Source organism: Phalacrocorax carbo, chromosome 1, assembly GCF_963921805.1.
Source record: "Phalacrocorax carbo chromosome 1, bPhaCar2.1, whole genome shotgun sequence".
In the NCBI taxonomy this organism is placed as follows: Eukaryota; Metazoa; Chordata; class Aves; order Suliformes; family Phalacrocoracidae; genus Phalacrocorax; species Phalacrocorax carbo.
The window spans coordinates 64,766,516-64,787,149 of NC_087513.1; the positions used below are offsets into that span (position 1 = coordinate 64,766,516).

General features: G+C 42.1%; 1 protein-coding gene across 3 annotated transcripts in view; it reads left to right on the forward strand.

Moving 5' to 3' along the window:
* DGKI (diacylglycerol kinase iota) overlaps positions 1 to 20,634 on the forward strand; it is a 146,405-nt gene that overhangs the window by 115,974 nt on the left and 9,797 nt on the right. For all 3 annotated transcript variants that reach the window (XM_064457441.1, XM_064457423.1, XM_064457432.1), the window contains 2 exons: positions 11,838 to 11,875; positions 15,101 to 15,221. In XM_064457441.1, coding sequence (XP_064313511.1) covers positions 11,838 to 11,875; positions 15,101 to 15,221 — 159 coding nt within the window. The remainder of the gene's footprint in view (positions 1 to 11,837; positions 11,876 to 15,100; positions 15,222 to 20,634) is intronic.

Consider the following 20,634-nt stretch of genomic DNA (forward strand, 5'->3'; position numbering starts at 1 on the left):
AAAGCATATCCACTGTTTCCATATCAGGTATGTTACTGTGATGGGAACGCAGATTTGTAATGCATTGCCTGGCCAGCACACAGTAATTCCCTGATTATTGTTAGGTGAATGGTTGAGCTTTACCAAACCCTTCCTTCATCCAGCACCTTTCAGTACTGCAGTGTACATTGTATGTATGCTAGATCATCCCCTGCTCACTGTTATTCACAGCCAGGCAGCAGAAATCTGTCTACAAATTTACCAATGCTAATGCATTGAATAATGTTCTTTTATTTTACATTGATTTTGGTCTAGCTTCATCTGGGGTATCTTTACCATTCTTTGGTTACCCTGTGTAACTAAGTCATCATCGCCTGAGCAACTGAGGGAAATGCTCTTTGTAAGAGTACAATGAGTTCTGTTTCCATTTCAGTCCTCTGAAAAAACAATAGCAACAAACTCTTGAGTGGCATGTGGACTTTGGCACGTTACTGATCTAATGGCAACTTGGAGCCGATGCAGATCTCAATACTTGTTTGTCTAACTTCAAACAGAGGAACCTTGCCCGTGATGGAACTACTCAAAGTTTTAAGTGGCTATACTAATGCATCTCAAGTAGCAGTCGACCCCAGAGCTTAGTCCTTATGCATCTGAGTTGCATTCTGATTTGGGGACAGGAGATACCAAATATTTATGTCTCTGGTCTCTTGCTCTTCTTGTTTCTGTATAAACCCATGTAACTGGGCTCTTTGCCTTGCTTGCTTTTTGCTGCATCAGCATAATTTCTAGCAAGCTTTGCTGTGATTAAACTCAGTTGTTGGTTTTCTTTTTTTTTCCCTGCAATAGAGTCCAAATTCATGAGGGAATAGGGGACAACTGACAAATGAAGACAGGAGGCAAATATATTCAAAAGAGAAATTTTGGAGACAGTTACAACACCATCATAATATGATACAAAGGGTGAAGATGAAGGACAATATTTCTGCTTGGAAAGATGAATGGCAACACTCAGAGATCTTTCCAATTCTGGCAGATGGTGGTTCCATGATGATACTTAAAGTCATCCAGTCTCGATATTCTACTCTTAGGAGGGATTTGTGCAGAGCCAAGAGTGCATTAGAAGTAAAGTGCATTTAAATGGTGACCTTCAAATTAGCCTCTATTAGAAAAGTTTTCCACAGGGATTGCTTGGTCCAGGTTCAAACTGGAAGCTTGGGGGGGTAGGAGGTATAATTCTGTCTCTAGGTATCCCTCTGGATGGAGACAGCTGCTGTATGAGTTATAAAGAAGGGAGTGATCATGTGTGTGCATGGAAGGCAGTGGCAGCTCCATCCCATACAGCAAAATGATTTGCTATGCAGTAGATACTGCATAGCAGTAGTAGATACTCCAAGGCAGCTCGTGCTGTGCAATATGATATTTGCTCCAGTGCTGTCTGCTCCATTAGAGAGGAAGTCTGAACCCATGCACAGAGGAAGATGACTGTAGGAGCCCCAGGAAAGAGCACAAGAGCTGAGAACTCTTCCTGGGACCCCCAATACATGGGATTTCCTGTGTGAACATGAACTTCATTCTCTCAACCTCCTTTCTTCTTTCTGGAGCCACTGCCCACTAGTCTTGCTAGTCATAGTCTGCAAAGGGATGTTCTCAGGAGCTTTTTAAGCATCCTGCCATCCTGAATAATAGGACAAGCAGGGGACTACAGATGAACCCAAATGTCTTAATGCTAGTAGAATTAAAAAAAAAAAAGGCACCTCTGTTTTGTGCACCAGGTTCCTTCAAAAGAGGGAGTGATGGTTTCATGCAGCTCCAGCTGAGAAGCTGTATTCTTCAGGGTGATGTGCAGCCATTTACCTAGCAACAAATTGAGGTATCTTGGAATGCTTTCTTTGAACAAATCAAAGACGATACAGTGGGGGGCTCCTGACTGCAGGTATTTATTCTGATTAATTAGCCACTTGGGGAAGAAAGCCCTCCTGGATAGTGTTTTGAAAGTATGTCTGTGGCCAGCTGAGCCAACAGTTGCTTGGTGATCTGCTCTGAGTCTGTTCATTTACTTCTTGGCTCAGCAGAGGCTGGTATCAATGCAGAACCATGGTACCTGTAGCAAAAGAAAGCATTCTGTCAAAGCACTTCTAGGGCTGAGGGATGTCCTCTCTGCCCAAAACCTTTAAAAGGTGTCTACACCCTACCTCATATCACATCTAATCAGGCTGGGGGTTCAGTAGGCAGCTGGGAGGAAGAGGTCTGGCAGATGTGGGCATCTGGATGAGTAATAGAGGAAAACTGGGAAATGTTTCTTTCCAGATGGCCACTGCCATTATCCCTTTCCCCTAAAAAGGAAGTAGGAGTAAGGAATGTGTTGTCTGAATCAGGGCATGTATTTTCAAGCAGAAGCCCTGGGTTACCTTGCAACTTACTTTGCTCCTACTTTGTGTTTCTGATGGAGGCGCTCATGGTCAGATAAGAGTGACAATTTGTTAAAGTAAATCAAGAAAACAATTCTCTCCACCTGCCGAAGACTCTGGCCAGCAAATAAATGCTTGAACTGACTTTCAGATTATTTACTCCTACTGTGAAGCCCTAGCTTATTGAGGAAGACTTACTTAGATATTGCCAGGCAAAGGCACTGCAGCCAGCCTTGCAGTGGCGAAAAACTGAAGGGAGTGTGGTAGAAGTGCCTGTGATACTAATGGTCCACCAAGTCAGGGAAGGGGGAGGAACAGTGTGGCCCACAATGTTCCTTTTTCTTGCTATCCTTTTTATTTTAAAATAAAAAATAAATCATTGCTTAATTATTTTACCCAGAATTCTCTTCCTGCCAAAGTAATGCCACTCTATTGATAAAGTGGCTGCATTATTCAGCCAAAGTCTTCCCTGCCTTGTGTTCTTGCTTGATCAGAGACATTTTCCTCCACCACATCACTCCTGAAAATGACATTAATTATTCCTATCTTGGCTCAGAAATAAAAATGGTGGAAGGGAAAAGGAAAGAAAAAAAGTGATGATGTTTGCCAGATGGTACTTAGTTTATCTGCAACTGTTCTTTGGGTTTTTGGACCATTTACAAAGGAAGTCCTTCTTCTTTATGGTCATCCCTTCCTTTTGTAAATCTGAGTTAAACGGTCTTGCAGGAAAAGTTCGGCATTAGGGTCTGAATACTTCCACTCCTATCAACTGCGGTCTCAGCTCAGCACCAGTGCCACATAAACAATTCAGGGTGGACTCTAATTGGCATCAAAGTACCTTTAAACTAGTCTGACAGTGCAAATGGGACCTTAAAGGCAGCTCGAGTGTAATTTACATCTGCTTGAAAGCCTCTTTATCCTTCCAGAGTTGTATGAAGAGACTTCTGTATAAGTGAGAATTTAGCCTTTCTTTCCCTCCAGCAAGCCTGTGTGGTTATTTTTACTTTTTTTTTTTTTCACCTTTCCAAACAGTGGATTGATGCTCTGTGCTGTTTGAATCTAAAATTCTTAAAAGGAAAATGTTTGTCATGAATATTTATGACCACCTGAGTAATGGATGATTTTTTGCATTTTAAAATTTTTGTCTTATTTCCAAGTTAGGCGAACAGATGCAGCCAAAACTGTGTGGGTTCTCCTTTGAATCCACACAGTATGTGGTGCTTTTGTAACTAAAGGACAACCCACAAATGTTTAGAAGGGTTTTCTACCTCTTTGTGCAATCCTAGAAATAGATGTGGTTGAGGTATGACTTATTCAGAGGGCCAGCATGCTTCAAAAGTGTCTCTCAAACCACAGGAGAATGTGTGCTTATCCACATGTTTTCCTGTACAGATGGATTAGCCTGAGATGCTGCATGAAGGCCTTCATAATATTCCCCTTGCTGAATAGTCATCAGACTGTCTGGCTGCTGTTCTGATGTGCTTTTGAGCTTTTGGTTGTAGCAGGTTGCTGCACTGTCAGTTTTCTTGGTCTCTTGGGAGCATGTTGAGATCTCAGGCTCTTTATCTGGTTTTCTTTCATGGAAGTAGTGTCCCACAGCACTGCTGTCGTGAGCTATCTAGACTGGTGCCATTGCTCTCAGATTCCCTAAGAAGCCTAAGCCTTTCCTAAAGCTGAAATCCTGTGGGGAAATCTTGTTTACCACCTGCTTCTTTAGGATAGTGGGTGGTAGCAGCAAACAAATACATTTTGGAAAAAATTTAAAAATCAATGACTCTGCTTTAGCCAGCACAAGAGTTGTTATGTTCTAGGCAGGAAGGCTCTAAACTGCATGTATTTTTGCTGTCACATTTCCATCATGGTTTGTATACAGTCTTCAGGCTGAGGCAGAACTCTTCTAGCAAGTCCAGGAACCTTTCCTCATTCCCATGCCAGACAGCTCCTTCAGATGTAGCCCGCCAGCACCTTCTTTCTCATGGCTGATGTTAGATTAGAAAGAGATGTTACTGACATAAGGGGCTAAACTTTCTAAAATGGCTAGTGAGAGACTTTTTTTCCTTTTTAAGCTATAATTGGTGTTTATAAGTTGATGTCTCTTCAGGCTTACAGACAATCAAGTTCCTCATCAAAATGCCCCTTGTTTAGTTTTAATGCTACCTCGTTCTTGTGCATTGAAATGTGAGACTGTTGTCCTGGTCTGTTAGCCATCTTTTTGCTGAAGGTGTTCCATTTTGATTGCTCAGCACCAAAGTTTAAAAAATGTGCAAAAATATTTTTCTGTTTAGTTCAAGAATATTTTTTTCTTTTACTGTATGTCAGCTTTAGTTCAATGTGGAAGTAAAAATCAGAATTAAAAGGAACCAAGATGGAGGTTAATACCTGATACAAATACACCCAAGAGTCTTACTGTCAAACAGCACTACTAAATGTTATGTTTTTATAGGGTATTGTCATAAAAATGGATGTCTTTTGCCTGAACACAGGTTTTTCCTGTGCACAGCTGTTAGGAAAAATTCTGTCCTGATGGTATGATGGGAGCAAATGTTTGTGTCCTTATCTTGGCATAAGTTGTGCGTTGCTATAATAGCAGGCTCCAAAGGGAGTGCGTGTCCCTTATGGGGCTTGGTGCCCCTTTTTGGCCCAACCAGTTAGCCTATATTCAGGTACCTTTGCCACATTTTACTGGGAGGAAAACTTGGTTGTAAGAGTCAGACAGCTGTTTGATCTAAAGTCCTTTTTCAGCGAATACAGAAGAAGTGATTTTCTTGTGCAGAAGTCTTCATAGTGGATGTTTTGCTTTTGCTTCCTTTATTTTTGCCAGTCTTTTGCTTCTCTTATACCCTCAAAAAGCTTTAACCATTTATTTCTGGGTTCTTTGCCAGCATCTAGGAGACCCCTCAACCCCCAAGGCTTAACTTCTGTTTACTTTATTTCATGGTCTTCAGTAGTTGCTTCCAGTACTTGCAGGTGCATAAAATATATGAAATATAAAATATAAAATAAAAATATATTTAATTGCTCCTTCCACTCAGCTTAGCTTCAAAGAGAAATGTTTAAGCATTATCAGCTTTTCTGAGACTTGAGATTGTCTGTAGATCAAAGATCTGAGAGCTCACAGTCATTCCAACAAAGTGTTATTAATTTTGTAATTTAATTTCTCAGTTATATAGACAGTTTGGCATATGTATTTTAAAGGGTGTTTTCTTCTGTAACTTTAAAAGCAGGTCAAATATCAGAAAGAGGAAAAGGGCTTGTAAAAGCTCAAATGCAGGGATTTGCAACCTTTGTTCATCATGGATCCCTAAAATTTTTTTGTGGGACTGGCAGACCCTTCAGAAATTTCAAGTGTACGCTCTGCTCTGTATCTTAGATGCTTGCTTTTCGTATTTGTCTCAGAGGGGAAGTACTCCACAAACCTATTCCTTGTAGCGCCCTCCACCCCTTTCATCTGCAGGCCAAGGTTGAAGATCAGGGCTAGAGTAGAAAAAAGTCAGTTCTCTATATTTCTGGATAAGTTATGTTACTGTCAGTTTTTCATATTAAGTTTGATCTTTACTAGGTTGTACAATGCCATTACAAGCAAATTGTTGTTTACGCAAAAAAGAATGTATTTCTGAATGATAATCTATATGGACTTTACACTCACTTGAGAGCATAGTTTTTGAGTGACTGAAATATAAGTTATTATTGATTTCTATAAAACTAGTGGGAAATTAAGAACGAGGGCTTGTTTTCTTATCATTTCTGTAATGCTGATCTTAACAGCTCAGAAGACTCCGGCTGTGTAAAAGCACTCTTCTAGTCAGGATCAGCTTTTAACTTCCCAATGTGTAAAACAGTAATTACTTTAAATTTCTGACTCTATGAATTTCACAGTGTCTACAACAGCAATAAAGGCCTGGAAATGATCTGGAAGCTAATGATAGGCCAAGTTAAGTTTAATAACTCTCAAGAAATTCATGGTGTCACTTTCTGCTGCAGTTTCTTCTTCATTATCAGCTCAGTAAGGTTTGAGTGAGATAATATTTCATGAGGTGTTCCTTAAGATTTCCCCTGAGCAAATCTAGCAGAAGATGGAGGAGGACACTGGGGCTCAAATTCTGGGGGCCCCACACCAGAGCTTTAATACCTCATATTTTTCATTAGCTGCCTCTAACTAGTAAGAAATATCCAGCACTGAAATGTAGGTGGCATATAAATTCCAATAACAGACTGAATCATTGCATTAGCTGTTTCTTAGAAAAGGCTGGACAGTTGAGTTTTCTACAAGACCCTGATCACTTCAGATCATCAGCTGTCTTCTTGTGTCTTTTGAAAGGGCTAAAGAGTTTATTAGCCCTAATTCTGTTGGAGTTATGGTAGTTGAATTCTGCCATAATTTCCCATGTGCTTGAACATTGTCATACAATGATCAGATGCATTGTTAGCCTGGTATTTTTTAACTCATGGTAAGATATATCATTGCAAATAATACTTTGCTCTCATGCTGCATTTCATTCATAGATCTCAAACTGCCTGCATTTTAATCATGGATGTGGCAACTCCTTTGTGTGGTACTTATACTTTAAAACATAGTTTTCAATGGTTCTGCTCCCTCCAGTGACAGTTCTTAGACCCTCACTATCGAATTGCCTGGAGATGGCAAAAGCTTCAAAATAATGAAACATTTTTATTAGTATTCTCTGTGGCTTAGTTTGTATAGCAGTAGTGGGTGCAAATATGTCATGGAAAGGGTCAGATCAGGTGTGCAATTGGACCCATAAAATCTGGAAGATGTTTATGAATAACTTTCACTCACACAAAAAGACACGTTACTCCTGTACCACTGACAGTGGCAGACTGAAGAACTGTACTGTTCTTCAAGATTCTTTCCAGTGAAAGCCAACTCCTCTCACTGGCTTACTAACAATTATTTAACTAACTTACTAAATATCCTCCATGTCAACCTACTTCAAAGAAAGAACCTTGTGATCCTGAGATATCACCTGCAAGAGTTTATAAGATTTTTCTTCTTTGTGTTCTTTCTGAAAGTGTTTTAGCAGCAAAATTCTGGCATGATGGTAGCCTGATGCTGAGTCCTCCTTATGTCCTTGGTGTTAAGCTGATCAGCAGCTTTGGGATCAGCAGGGAATTCTCCTACAAGGCAGATGGGAAGGGGCAGTTGTTGGTTGAGGTTTTCCTTACTTGTGATGCTTCTGAGAATTTCCCTTGCTTTTGAAGTGAGCAAGATGAAGTCAATGTTTTCTGCCCCTCTCCTGCTCTTTTCTTTTGATGTGTTGCAGTTGTGGGTCTGTCTTTGTTAGCCCTTACATTTATGAGGTATTTGTATGCTGCACCTGTATGTTGTACAAACAGTTCCTAAAAATTTCTTAGACCATAAGCATTGCTTGGTCCCAGGAGTATCATACCTTGGAAACCCTTAAAAGGAGGGCCCCCATTTTGTTCTTGTTTGGCTGTCCTTCTTGCAGGTGATCAGACATGTCTCCTGGCATCATGCCATTCTGAACGATCCCCTCTCTGTCTTAGTTTTGCTCTTAATTTAAGTACTGCAGGTTGGAGGTGATTTTCCCTAGAACTCCTGTAGTCCTTGGAGGGAGACGCTCAATAGGAAGTATTGCAGGGATGCCAGGTTGCTTTCTAGGGAGTGTTATTTTCTCTTCTGACCAGCCAGCCAGCCCTGTGAGACCTCCTAGGCATCTTGCAGCTCTGAAGTTACTGGGTACAAATACCTTACTCCTTTGTTATCTGTTTCCCAGTATTTAATGATTGATTTTGCAGCACTGTTTTAATGCTGCTGACTTCACATGCAAAGCCTGAGAGCAATTGTGATTTAGTAGGTTAATTTTATGGCTGGGAAACAAAAATGTTTATTGTAACTCAGTGACATTAACGTATATTTTTAGAATAGGAAATAAAAATAGCTGTTTCCAACAGAAAGAGTAGGCACTAACATAGAAATAATGAGTGACACATGCCACAGGAAAAGTATTGTTTTCAGCATGTGTGGATGTACTAGTAGGTGTTTTCCCTATGTCTCAAGCTGCATTAGCTTGCAGCATTACCAGAATTCAATTAGTAGCCTTTTTAACATGGCTTTTTTTTCTGTTAGTGCACTATCTACTTGTAGCTGTTCATTATTTATTTTATAAGTTAAGTGTGTGGGGTTTTTTGTTCTTTTTGCGGTGGGTTTTTTTCCTGTGGTTTCTTTGGTTTTGTGGTTTGATTTTTGGTTGTTTGTTGGGTTTTTTTTTATGAGGTTTCTTTTGTAAGTTGGCCTGCAGGGGTGGTTAGAACCTCATCTCAAAATTCACCCAGTGGAAAACAGAAGTTACTAGTCTCTAGCAGCTGTTACATACATTGTCTGCGTTTCTGGCTGTCCATGTCTTAGCAGTTCTGTCAAGAACCATCACCCTGGGCAGTGAATGACACATTTGATGGCAGTTTTGGCAGAGAGGTCAGGGATGGAGCAGGGGCTGTCCACAGAGGTGTATTGGTAGAGAGGGTTGAGCTTCACTGAGAAGGCAGCCTGGGGCAACTACCACTACAGCAGACTGAGTCCTTCCTTGTTACATGGACAGAGCATTTCAGTCTCCAGTCTTGTCAAGCTGTCACCGTTCATCAGCAATAAATCTGCTTGCTAAATAAAAGAAAAAGGTAATATAATATTTTTATTAATAATGCAAAATGCTTAAAAAAAGTTCGGAAAATAATTACTTGATTTAAATATTTATTAAGTCAAGTAATTTTTGAGGCATCTTTAATATCTGCAGGTATTTTATGATATGACAAAACAATTACATCATTCATGTTATATATTACACCGGTGGTACAGTGTTGCTCAGAAGAAATAAAACCATTCTTACTTCAATGTTTTTAATTTTAAGCTAGCCTGGAGTTGCATGTTAACAGCATTTTTATCCAACTTCTCAGTCTGCTCTCTCTTGTCAATGCCATCTGTTTGCTTGTTTTACCACCTCTTTAACAACCAGGTGATTTTTGCCATCTTCACACTCCTCAATATGCCCAGCAGTCCCATTTGGGTTTATGGGGTTAGTGTGCTAAGCAATATTCATATGTTTATGTAAATGTGTTCCCTATTCTAAAGAACCTTTCTCCATTTCTAGTTCAACAGTTTCTAAGTCTTCCAGCATCCTGGCTTACAGCATTGAATTATTTTACTGTAGTCTAATCTGCTTGTTATGCCAGCTGGTTTTGTTGATCTGTAATGTATTCATTTATGCAATAGGCTCTACTCTAGCAAAGCACTTAATTTTAAGTGTGCAGGTAGATGTGGTGAAAAGAATGTGATTAGCTCAAAGCTAAGCACCTGCCTAAATGCTTTGCTGGATTGGAAGTTTAGGAAAGAGAGGAAAAGGTTGGTCTAATTATGTTGAATGTGTTTTAGAGCTGCTTTATCCTAATAGCCTTATCACCAGACCAACCTCTTATTATGGATACTCAATGCAGAAGATTTCTCACAGCTTGCCAGGCTTTTCTTTTCACTTCATGGTTTTCTAGATCTCACTCCTGGCTTTTCTGAATTATAATCTTAAGCATGCTTTGCATAAGAAAATGTATCTCTGCCTCTTAGGAATTAACTTCAGGGAAGTAATGTCTTAAAATACCAGATGTAGAAGGCAATGAAAAGCTGGTGTCACCAGTTCATTTGATTTTTGCGTGTGTGAGGACAGCAAAATATTTATACAAGTACAGACTGCAGTAGCTTACAGAATAAATATGGCAGTGAGACTAGATGGGCAAAAAGAGTGGAAAAGATAAAATGAATGACACAGGGATTAAATTCTGCTCTGTTATTAATTTGGGATGAGCCATTATTAGAACTATTGGAAAAAATGGATGTAAACCACTGAGAATGAAATCTGAAGAAAAGATGTACCTGTATTTTTTCAGTTCTAGCTCTTACCTGCTGGTGTTTGTCTTTTTCCGTTCCTCAAGTCTGCGTGTCCTCGCTCCCAGAGATGCCAGGGAGATTTGCGGACTTAGTTTAACTCATGGTCACTGTAAAAGTGCCCTAAATCCAGTGTTACAAGAATTGCTGCTACTGCTTTCCCAAGCCAGAGCTTATCTGGACTGGGTTTTTGCTTTTCCTGCTGCTACATGGCCAGGGCATAAGCACTGGTGAGAGCAGAAAGCCACACACAACCCCAGGTGTTTTCAAAGAAAGGGATACTTGTTGAGTTGTCTTTGCATGCCCTTCCTCTTCTGTGCTGTTTAGCTTGGATGTGTTGTCATTTCTGAAGCTGTAACAAGCTCCTTGTGGAATTCACACTGTGCAGTTTCCTCTGTGTTACTTTTCACAGGCAAGGCTATACTATGGTTTTCTTTCCCCCTTGTTCCTCCCTAAGTGAGCTTTTGGCATCTTTGTCAAGGATGGCACTTGAGTGAATGCTTAACTTGATTGCGCTGCCTAGACTCAAAGATAGAAATGGGCTTAGGTACTCTTGAAAAAGTATGAACTGAGGCAGATGTTTAATGCTTTCTAAGATGCCAGCCAAGTAAGTGCTTCCTCAGACAGTTTATTCATAATTGTTTTTTACTATATGTATATCATGACAGGGAGGAGGAGGGGAAAAGGAGGAAATAGCCACATAGCAGTAGATTTGTAACAACTTCTCATGTGTGTGTTTACTTGCCACCATGGTGTTTTTAGCTTTATACATCCCATACATAGGGCAATGCAGAGTCCCAGGCTTTTGCCTTCCGTCTTCTATTTAATGGGAGCAGGGCAGAGTAGCGGGTAATGAGCAACTCCTGGCTCTGTGCACAGCTCTGTCCTGCCTTGCTGTGAGCCTTTGTTCACTTTGCCTCTCTTTGTCTCTCTTTCCTTCTGTGTCTGTTTAAATTAGAAAGGCTAAAAAGGTGGGGATTGCTCTGTGTTTGACCCTTCCTGCCAAAGCTGGGGTACTTGCTGCCCACTGGAATGTCAAAATGTTTTTGTAATACAAACAATTATTAAGAAATTTCTATTTTGCCACCTAATCATCTGCAACTTGAGACACTTAATGTATTTGAGAGTGACTGACAATTCCACCATCAGTATGAATAAAGTCTGAGAGGTCTGAGGATGTTTTCAGGTTCTCTGTGTTTGACATTGACCTCTTCAGTGACAGCTCAGGTGCCAGAGACTTGGGCCCACACTGCTGACACTGCTGAAAGGTCCCTGAAGTGACTAAAGGCAAAAATTCATGTAGAAGCATGCAGTTCCAGGGCAGCATTGGAAACACTGGCTTGATGTCCCTACAGCTTTTGTGCAACATGGGCAGTCTTCCTTCTGCCTGCCAGCTCGCATTGGTTTTGATAGTATATGAGAATGCAAGTGGATTGAGGCATTGGTCTTAACTTGCACATACTGTGAGCTATGTTCTCAGCTGTGAGGCTGTATACATAATGCTTTCTGCCTAATATTAGTTTTCTGTTTGTCTTTTGCAGCACTTTTACAGGCAGTCATAGCTGGTGATCTGCTGAAGGTAAGTACAGAGCACCGAGTGTCCACTTTTCACAGTTTTTTGAATGTCTGATATACTGTAAATTTTATCACACCTCTGCTCAAAACATAAAAAGATTGCTGTAGGGACTGCTGGCAAGTGCCATTTTACAGCCTTTACAGGAAACCCTGAATATGAGGGGAACACATCAGTCAGGTGAGATGTGAAATTCGAGTGAATAGGATCTGGTGTTAGACAGCACCTTTCAGCCCAGCATTCATAGCGCACTGCACAGAGCAATGTGCCAGTTACTAACAGGGAAATTACTATACTGGCAAATGCAACACCGAACAGCAGGGTAGTTCTGACACAGCCTTACACAGTAAAGTATATTTTACGGCAGTGAGGTTGGTGGCCGAGCCCCTAGAGTTGCTAGAGACTTCTTAACGTCTACGAAGGCAACCACCAGACCAGGTAGAACAAATGTCATCTTATTGTTTTATTGTCTGATGGATGTCTCAAAATGTGTAGTATATTGGTATTGTTAGTAACTGGGAGGAAAAGGCATCCATGCAAAACTGTTTTGTGCCCAAAGTCTGAAGTTCCATGTCTGACAGTTATTCAGGCTGTGTTTTTCAGTAGCCAAGTCAGGGTTTGAAAACATGCCCTCAAATTTGGGTGAGGACTGTGATTAATGATTGCAATTTTATCTACAAGAAGCCAGCTTGGATCCATCTATAAAAATGACAGTACTGTTAGGGCAACTCTTTGCCTGCAGGTGCCCTTTTTATACCTCCACCCCTGTGCTTGTGGCTGTAGCATCTTGGGAGCAGTCCTTCAACCAGCACTCATAAAAATATTGTTCCCTTTCCGCTTCTTGAAAAGTTTTTGCCTGAGTTTTCTTTGACAGGGAAACTTCGTGTCCTTTATAGAATCATAGAATCATTAAAGTTGGAAAAGACCCCTAAGATCATCGAGTCCAACCGCTAACCTATCACTGCCAAGTCCACCACTAAACCATATCCTCAAGCACCATGTCTACCCTTCTTTTAAATACCTCCAGGGATGGAGACTCAACCACCTCCCTGGGCAGCCTGTTCCAATGTTTAACAACCCTTTCAGTGAAGAAGTTTTTCCTAATAGCCAACCTAAACTTCCCCTGGTGCAGCTTGAGGCCATTTCCTCTCGTCCTATCGCTTGTTACTAGGGAGAAGAGACTGACCCCTGCCTCACTACAACCTCGTTTCAGGTAGTTGTAGAGAGCAATAAGGTCTCCCCTCAGCCTCCTGTTCTCTAGACTAAACAACCCCAGCTCCCTCAGCTGCTCCTCATAAGACTTGTTCTCTAGAGCCTTCACCAGCTTCGTTGCCTTTCTCTGGACACGCTCCAGCAACTCATGTCTTTCTTGTACTGAGGGGCCCAAAACTGAACACAGTACTCGAGGTGCGGCCTCACCAGTGCCGAGTACAGGGGCACGATCACCTCCCTGCTCCTGCTGGCCACACTATTCCTGATACAAGCCAGGATGCCATTGTCCTTCTTGGCCACCTGGGCACACTGCTGGCTCATGTTCAGCCGGCTGTCAACCAACACCCCCAGATCCTTTTCCTCCAGGCAGCTCTCCAGCCATTCTTCCCCAAGCCTGTAGTATTGCATGGGGTTGTTGTGACCCAAGTGCAGGACCCGGCATTTGGCCTTGTTCAATCTCATACCGTTGGTTCCAGCCCAATGATCCAGCCTATCCAGGACCCTCTGTAGGGCCTTCCTGCCGTCCACCAGATCGACAATTCCACCCAGCTTGGTGTCATCTGCAAACTTACGGAGGGTGCACTCAATCCCCTCATCCAGATCATCAGTGGAAGATATTGAACAGGACCAACCCCAACACTGAGCCCTGGGGAACACCACTCGTGACTGGCCACCAACTGGATTTGACTCCATTCACCACCATTCTCTGGGCTCAGCCGTCCAGCCAGTTTTTAACCCAGCGCAGAGTGCACTTGTCCATGCTGTGAGCTGCCAGCTTCTCCAGGAGAATGCTGTGGGAGACAGTGTCAAAGGCCTTACTAAAGTCCAAGTAGACAACATCCATAGCCTTCCCCTCATCCAATAAGCGGGTCACCTCATCATAGAAGGAGACCGGGTTAGTGAGGCAGGACCTGCCTTTCATAAACCCATGCTGGCTGAGCCCAATTCCCTGGGTGTCCTGCATGTGCCACGTAACGGCATTCAAGACTATCTGCTCCATGACCTTTCCCAGCACTGAGGTCAGGCTGACAGGCCTGTAGTTCACTGGATCCTCCTTCCGACCCTTCTTGTAGAAGGGCATCACATTCACTAGTTTCCAGTCATCTGGGACCTCCCCGGTTGACCAGGACTGCTGGTAAATGATGGAGGGTGGCTTGGTGAGCTCCTCTGCCAGCTCCCTCAGTATACTTAGGTGGATCCCATCCAGCCCCGTGGACTTGTGAACATCCAGTGACTGCCACCTCTTCAACAACTGGGACTTCATTCCGCATACTATCTCCATCTCCCAGCACAGGGGCCTGACAACCCTGACGATGACCAGTCTGACTATTAAAGACTGAGGTAAAGAAAACGTTAAGTACCTCATTAGATGTACTGCATCATAAATGATGCCTCACTGTCACAATCCTCTCCCTCTTTTCTGCAGTGATCTGCACTGCAACCTCCTCCCCCTGCCCGAGTTTGCAGCATTTCTGAGACCTCGCTGGGTGCTGTTTCCTGCCCGTTCTTACCCCGTGTAGTGCTTCCCCCTCCGCTGGCCCTGGCTAGGGGACAGAGAGTGAGAAGGGAGATCTGGGGCAACTGAACCCCACCCCCCTGCTGATTGTTGAGATGAAGTTTTCTGGTTTAGTCAGAAAGTGACTACTGTGCTGAGGAAAAACTGGAATTTTCAGTAGGGCAGGTAGAATTTTGTATCAGATACATATATTTTAAAATATCCCAACAGCTTCACCAGAAGTGGTTTGTAAGCATTGCTAGCAAGCCATAATTCATAGCCAATAGAGTAGCAATGTCTCATTGTTTAGGAAATACAGATTCCTCTTCTTAGCCCATATAATTGTCAATACTTCTAGTTTCAGATTTTTTTTATTGGGGCCTAAAAGCTAGCTTTAAAGTAACATTTTATTTAATTTTATTCCATTTTTGTACTGACCTTCTATGAAAATTAGTGAATAACTTGCCTACATATTAGTTTTTCTGCTCCTCCCATCATATTCTTCTGTGTGGTTTTTTTTCCAGTTCATAGAATGCTGTAAAAAAGGAGCCAATTTGTTAATCCAAGGACCTGATCACTGCTCCTTGTTGCACCATGCTGCCAAGACTGGGCAGGGCGAGATTGTGAAATACATCCTGGAGCATGGTGAGTCACAGTGGGCAAAGCCGCAGAGCGCTGTACTTCAGGCAAATGTCAGTCAGGTAAAACCACACCGTGTGGCTGGAATTGCCCTCACTCATCTGTGGTCAACCTCAGCAAAATGTCCACCCACAGCATGTGTGAGCAGGAGGCTAGGAATGTGGTAGCAATGACAGTGATGGCTCCAGGTAAAGGGAAAGCGTGGAAACAAAAATAAAGATGGCTTTTGAGGTGGATGGGTGTTTTTATAGTTGCATCAGTTGGGGGAGCTGTGAAGAAGCAGTGTGATGCTCTAGTTAAAACCTCTGGCATAGGAATCCTCTGAAATAATTTAGTTTTCAATTAGAGCATATGTTGTAGAAAGCATCTAATTTCCATTAAAGCATTTACAGTGATGGATAACCCATCCAACCATTTGTATTATTTCAGTATTTAATAACAAACTGGTTACAAATCTGTGCATTTCTAGACTGCACTTGCCTAACTTCCCTTCCAACTTTCCAATATGATGTCTCTGTTAGATTCGAGACCACATGATAACAAAATTTTATGGTGTCCATTTTATATTTATAGGCAGTGGTCATGCCATTTCCCTTTTTTCCTTTCGACTCTTTGTCAGTAACAGGATTGCAGGCATGCTTACACAAGCTATGCAGCAATACGTGTGTACACATACGTTTGAGGCAGTCACATTTAGGAGTTTCTGCCTGTTAAACCAACATAATCTTTTTCACTGTTTGCTGGAGAGTGGTGCAGTAATATTGTCACTGCTCTGCACGCAGAGCTAAAGGCCCAATGATCAGCCTCCTGCACTGTAGGAAATGTTTTCTAGTTCTTTAAACATTTTTGTGAATCTCTGACCCTCTTCACATTATCAATGGCTATTTTGAATTCTGGGTATCAAAATCAGCTATATTATTTCAGCAACTGTGTTAGCACTAAACACAGAGAATGCCTCTGGCAATTGGAATACGTGTTAGCTAATGCTCAAAAGTTAATGCAGTTACTGCAGAAACTGTATATAGAGAAGAAAAAAGCACAACTCATATGAAAGAGGCAGTAATCCATCTGTTAATGTTTGTGTTAATTTGGGTAGGGTTTAGCTGGAGCTTGACTCTTAGGTGTTTACGTATAGGTGTCATGTAATCTATAGTTCTAAGTTCTTGTACTGTCAACTGAGATCCACGACTCAATTCATTTCCTCCTGTATGAGAGCAGTGCTAGAGGAGACCTGTCCTGTTTCAGTGGCAGACGGAAGTGAGTAGGGCATCTTTAATAGCAACAGGCTTCCAGCATGACTATCTCAAGGGAGACCTTAGTCAAAGTAGTTATTGCAGCCCAGCAAGTGATTCAGCTGATAGTTACCTGTGTGCTTCATTCATTTAGCTAAATGTAACTCTCTATTGCAATTTGCCCTCGGATATCCAGGACATCTGCATGGGTCTACAAGATAACATACAAGGCATGTAGGAGAACCATACTGGACTGGGAGCTGGAGCCCAGGCAAACATCATTTCAAATACATCCCAAGACCTTACCTGTAGGCATATTGAATGGCAAAAAATATCTGTGTGTGGGCAACTGAAAGGTGCCTCAGATACCTGACTGAGGTGTTCTGAATATCTACTTTCTCTTTTATGTATAGATGGGTAGCTAAGTGTAGTTGGCCTTGTATCCAAATATTGGCTAGTTTTCTCCCCAGTTGTAACAAGTCTTACCAGTGCTAACTCTACCTCCTATTTAACGTCTCTGGATTATCTCAGTCACATTGCATATATGTGGTTCTGAATTCTGTAGACAGACATAATTTCACCCAATTTTCTTACTGCCTCTGCCAATTCACTGTCACGGCCACCTCTCCAGGATTGTTAAGGCACACATACCTTAACTTACTGACAGTCTGACCAAGTTACCATTCCTTTGGTGAAGGTTTAAAACAAGGTCATTTAAGCTGGTAAGGTGTGAGCAGGGAATCCATGGGAATTTTTGAAGTGAATAGGGAAATGTGAAGGATTACAGATGGTTAGACAAAGACAAACCAGAAGGCTGAGCAAATGTCAGCTCAGTTCCTCTCCCTGCTCTGTATCCCCAAGGATGACAGGAAGCTTTCTCAGCTTTCCAGACGTATGTCCTCTGGGCTTCTTCAAATGCATTGTTTGTTTAACATTCTCTGGGGATCAGGGAGTGCATGGGACAATGCTCTAATAGGGGCCTCCCCTCTTCTCCCACCAAGCAATTAAGGAAACTCATTTCTACCCTGGGCACTTCTCAGTCACAAATGAGCTCTTTTGCTGAATCATCATCATCATAATGTCCTTGTTTTTCTGTTGTGTTCTTGGCATCTGGCAACTTCTCAACATTAATTAGTGTATAAGAACCAAACCAACGCTACTAATATCTGAGGCTTTCCGTGTATCTAGCTTCTCATTTCTGCTGATGTCCACCCTTGATAAAAATGGGTCTTACTCCTGTTCTAGCAATTACCTCTTCCCAGCCATACTTCCTCTTCAGTTTGTCTGCTTCCCATACATGGCTGGAGATAGTTAATATTAATAAGAGTTCCACGGCAAAATACCCTCCAGCACACAGCACAGAAAACCTATTATTAATCACTCAGGGAAAATCTTCTGAATACCTTTAAAAAACAACAACAGCAGCAAGACAAAACCCACTATACCAGGAATTTTAACTGCCTAGTGTGAAACTAGTGGGCTGAATCGAATGTGATATAGGAGTGGGGAAGCTCCCCACACCCATAGCACTGCAATTATGAAGGAGAAAATATGGTGTAGTGATGCTGTGACTGTCCTTTGTGGAGATAGCTTTATGCGTTCTGCACACATGCAGGGGACATTAATGTGAGAGGTTATTCTGTGATCTTGGTCACAATGATTTCAAATTTTAAGGGGAGGAAAATAATCCTTCTTAAATTAGAAAAAGCAGAGATGAGTCTGTCATGGTTTAACACTAGCCGGCAACTGAGTACCACACAGCTGCTCACTTACTCCCCTGCCCTGGTGAGATGGGGGAGAGAGTTGGAAGACTGAGAAAACTCATGGGTTCAGACAAAGACAGTTTAATAAGTGAAGCAAAAGCCACACACAGAAGCAAAGCAAAACGAGGATCTCATTCCCTATTTCCCATCAGCAGGCAGGTGCTCAGCCATCTCCAGGAAAGCTGGGCTCCGTCATGCATAACAGTTACTTGGGAAGACAAATACCATCAATCTGAATGTGTATCCCTTCCTTCATCTTCCCCCAGCTTTAGATGCTGAGCATGACGTCATATGGTATGTGATACCCATTTGGTCAGTTGGGGTCAGCTGTCCCAGCGGTGTCCCCTCCCAGCTTCTTGTGCATCCCCAGCCTACTCACTGGTGGGGTGGGGTGAGAGGCAGAAAAGGCCTTGACTCTGTGTAAGCACTGCTCAGCAGTAATGAAAACATCTCCCCTTTATTATCAACACTGTTTTCAGCACAAATCCAAAACATAGCCCCATGCAAGCTACTATGGAAAAAAATAACTTTATCCCAGTTAAGACCAGCACAGAGTCATGCAAGGAGACTGCTATGCAGTATTGCCAGATACTTAGCAGTGGACGAGTATGAGCCTGGAATAGCAGCTGAAACACCGATATAGTAGGTGTCAGGACGACAGCTGCTTACTACTGCAGGAACAGTTGTGTTGGCTGCTGTTCCTGCAAAACGGTTTCACTCTATCCCCTGTGCAGGAAGGGCAAATACACCAACCTATGTGTTGTTCAAGACTGTCTTCCTAAATCAGGGGTCTTTAGCTAGTAGCAGGAAGGTCACCTTTAAGATTTGTCTGTAGGCGGGCTAAGGAACACTTAGCTTGAAACTGAGGGCCAAACACAGTAGGTATCAGAACCACATCTGTTTATTGCTGTAGTCAGCAACTGTCTCGCACCCTAATGCATACACATTAAAGAAGAGTTAACCGTTTACTTGCTTAACACAGACAGAATTAGGGAAGACTTAAGAAGCTCTGTTAGAAAAAGGACCTCCTAAATCATCATCTGTATTTGGAATCAAACTTGCCTTGGAGTCTTTATTTGGCAGTTCTGAACTATTTATAATTTATAACCAGTATACAAGACATTCCAAAATTTGCCATCTCCTTGTCTTCTCTTCTCTAGAGGCTCAAAAAACAAACAAGAATTCTGTAGTTCATCTAGGATATTTTAATTTTAAACAGAAAAGAGAAAAGATGTTTAGAGTTGCCTTAGGATTTTGTGGTGGGAACTTCTGATGGAACAGTCAGTCAGTAGAGCATCGCATCCTGACATTTCTGTGACCTCAAATCTCAATGTCCTTGCTCCATTATATAGCATCCTCTGGTAAAAAAAGACAATGCTGTTGTTACTCTTAGCACTGCAAAGTCAACAGTGAAGAGCCATCAGTGAGTTTGGATTGGCATCCTGACCAGATTTAGGAGTTCCAAAGAAGGCTTTTGGAAAGAAAATTTTGCCATGATAGAGACATATGTCAGGGACAAATTTTGAATACCCATCAGAAAGCAACACTGAAGGAGACTGAGTCTGCCTGACACATGCTAGTGTGTCTAGATCTGCAGAATGTTTTAGAGTAGTGGACAGTTGTGAGGGGTCTAAGCAGAAAACAGTTCAGTTTTCCTAGAAGGTACAAGGTATAAAATAGTCTATTTTAATTAGCAAGCTTACCAAATTCTGGGTCAACATATGTGAGAGACAGTTACGATGGAAGGCGCGCTCCCATAACCTGACTACCCTCTATGTTACAGTGGAAATTCTGAGCTAAAAGGCTCTAGCAGTAAAAACCAGACACTGTTAATCTTCACATTGGGTAAAAATGAGAAATGTGGAGTTGGGGGAAGTCTTGAAATAGTTCTGATGTTGCAGATTACTATTATTATAAAAATATTTCATCTTTGAAGGTAAGAAACCAACTCCAGTTTTGTCGCCCAGATAACAACCTCAGTCAAGTTATTAGACAAAGAGGTTTAGACAGATAAACACCGAGAAGTGCTGATAGTGCCTGACATTAGTGCTTAAAGCAATACCCTTCTTCCCCAGTTCTGTGAAGGACCGAGAGGACAAGGGACTGGCAGGGGTTAATAGCTATGTGTCTCCTGTGAGTAGCTGTAGCCACATCCATTGGAGAGGGCAGGGTGTGCTGCAGGCCTGGAGGCCTTTTGGACTGCATGGTGCTGTATATTTTGGAAATGCCTCTGAAATATGGTCATTTAGTCTCTCTTTTATGTTGTAGTGAGCTCAGCTAAAGGGCAGCTGCTTTTGAGCATCTCCTTCCCTTCCCTTCTCCTGTCTCCAGCTCAGGCTGCTTTGCCTCCTGAGAAACTGGAGAGGGGCTTTGGTGGAGTGAAAGGGGGCAGAAGGAGAGAAGGAAAAAAGTTAATAATTCTAC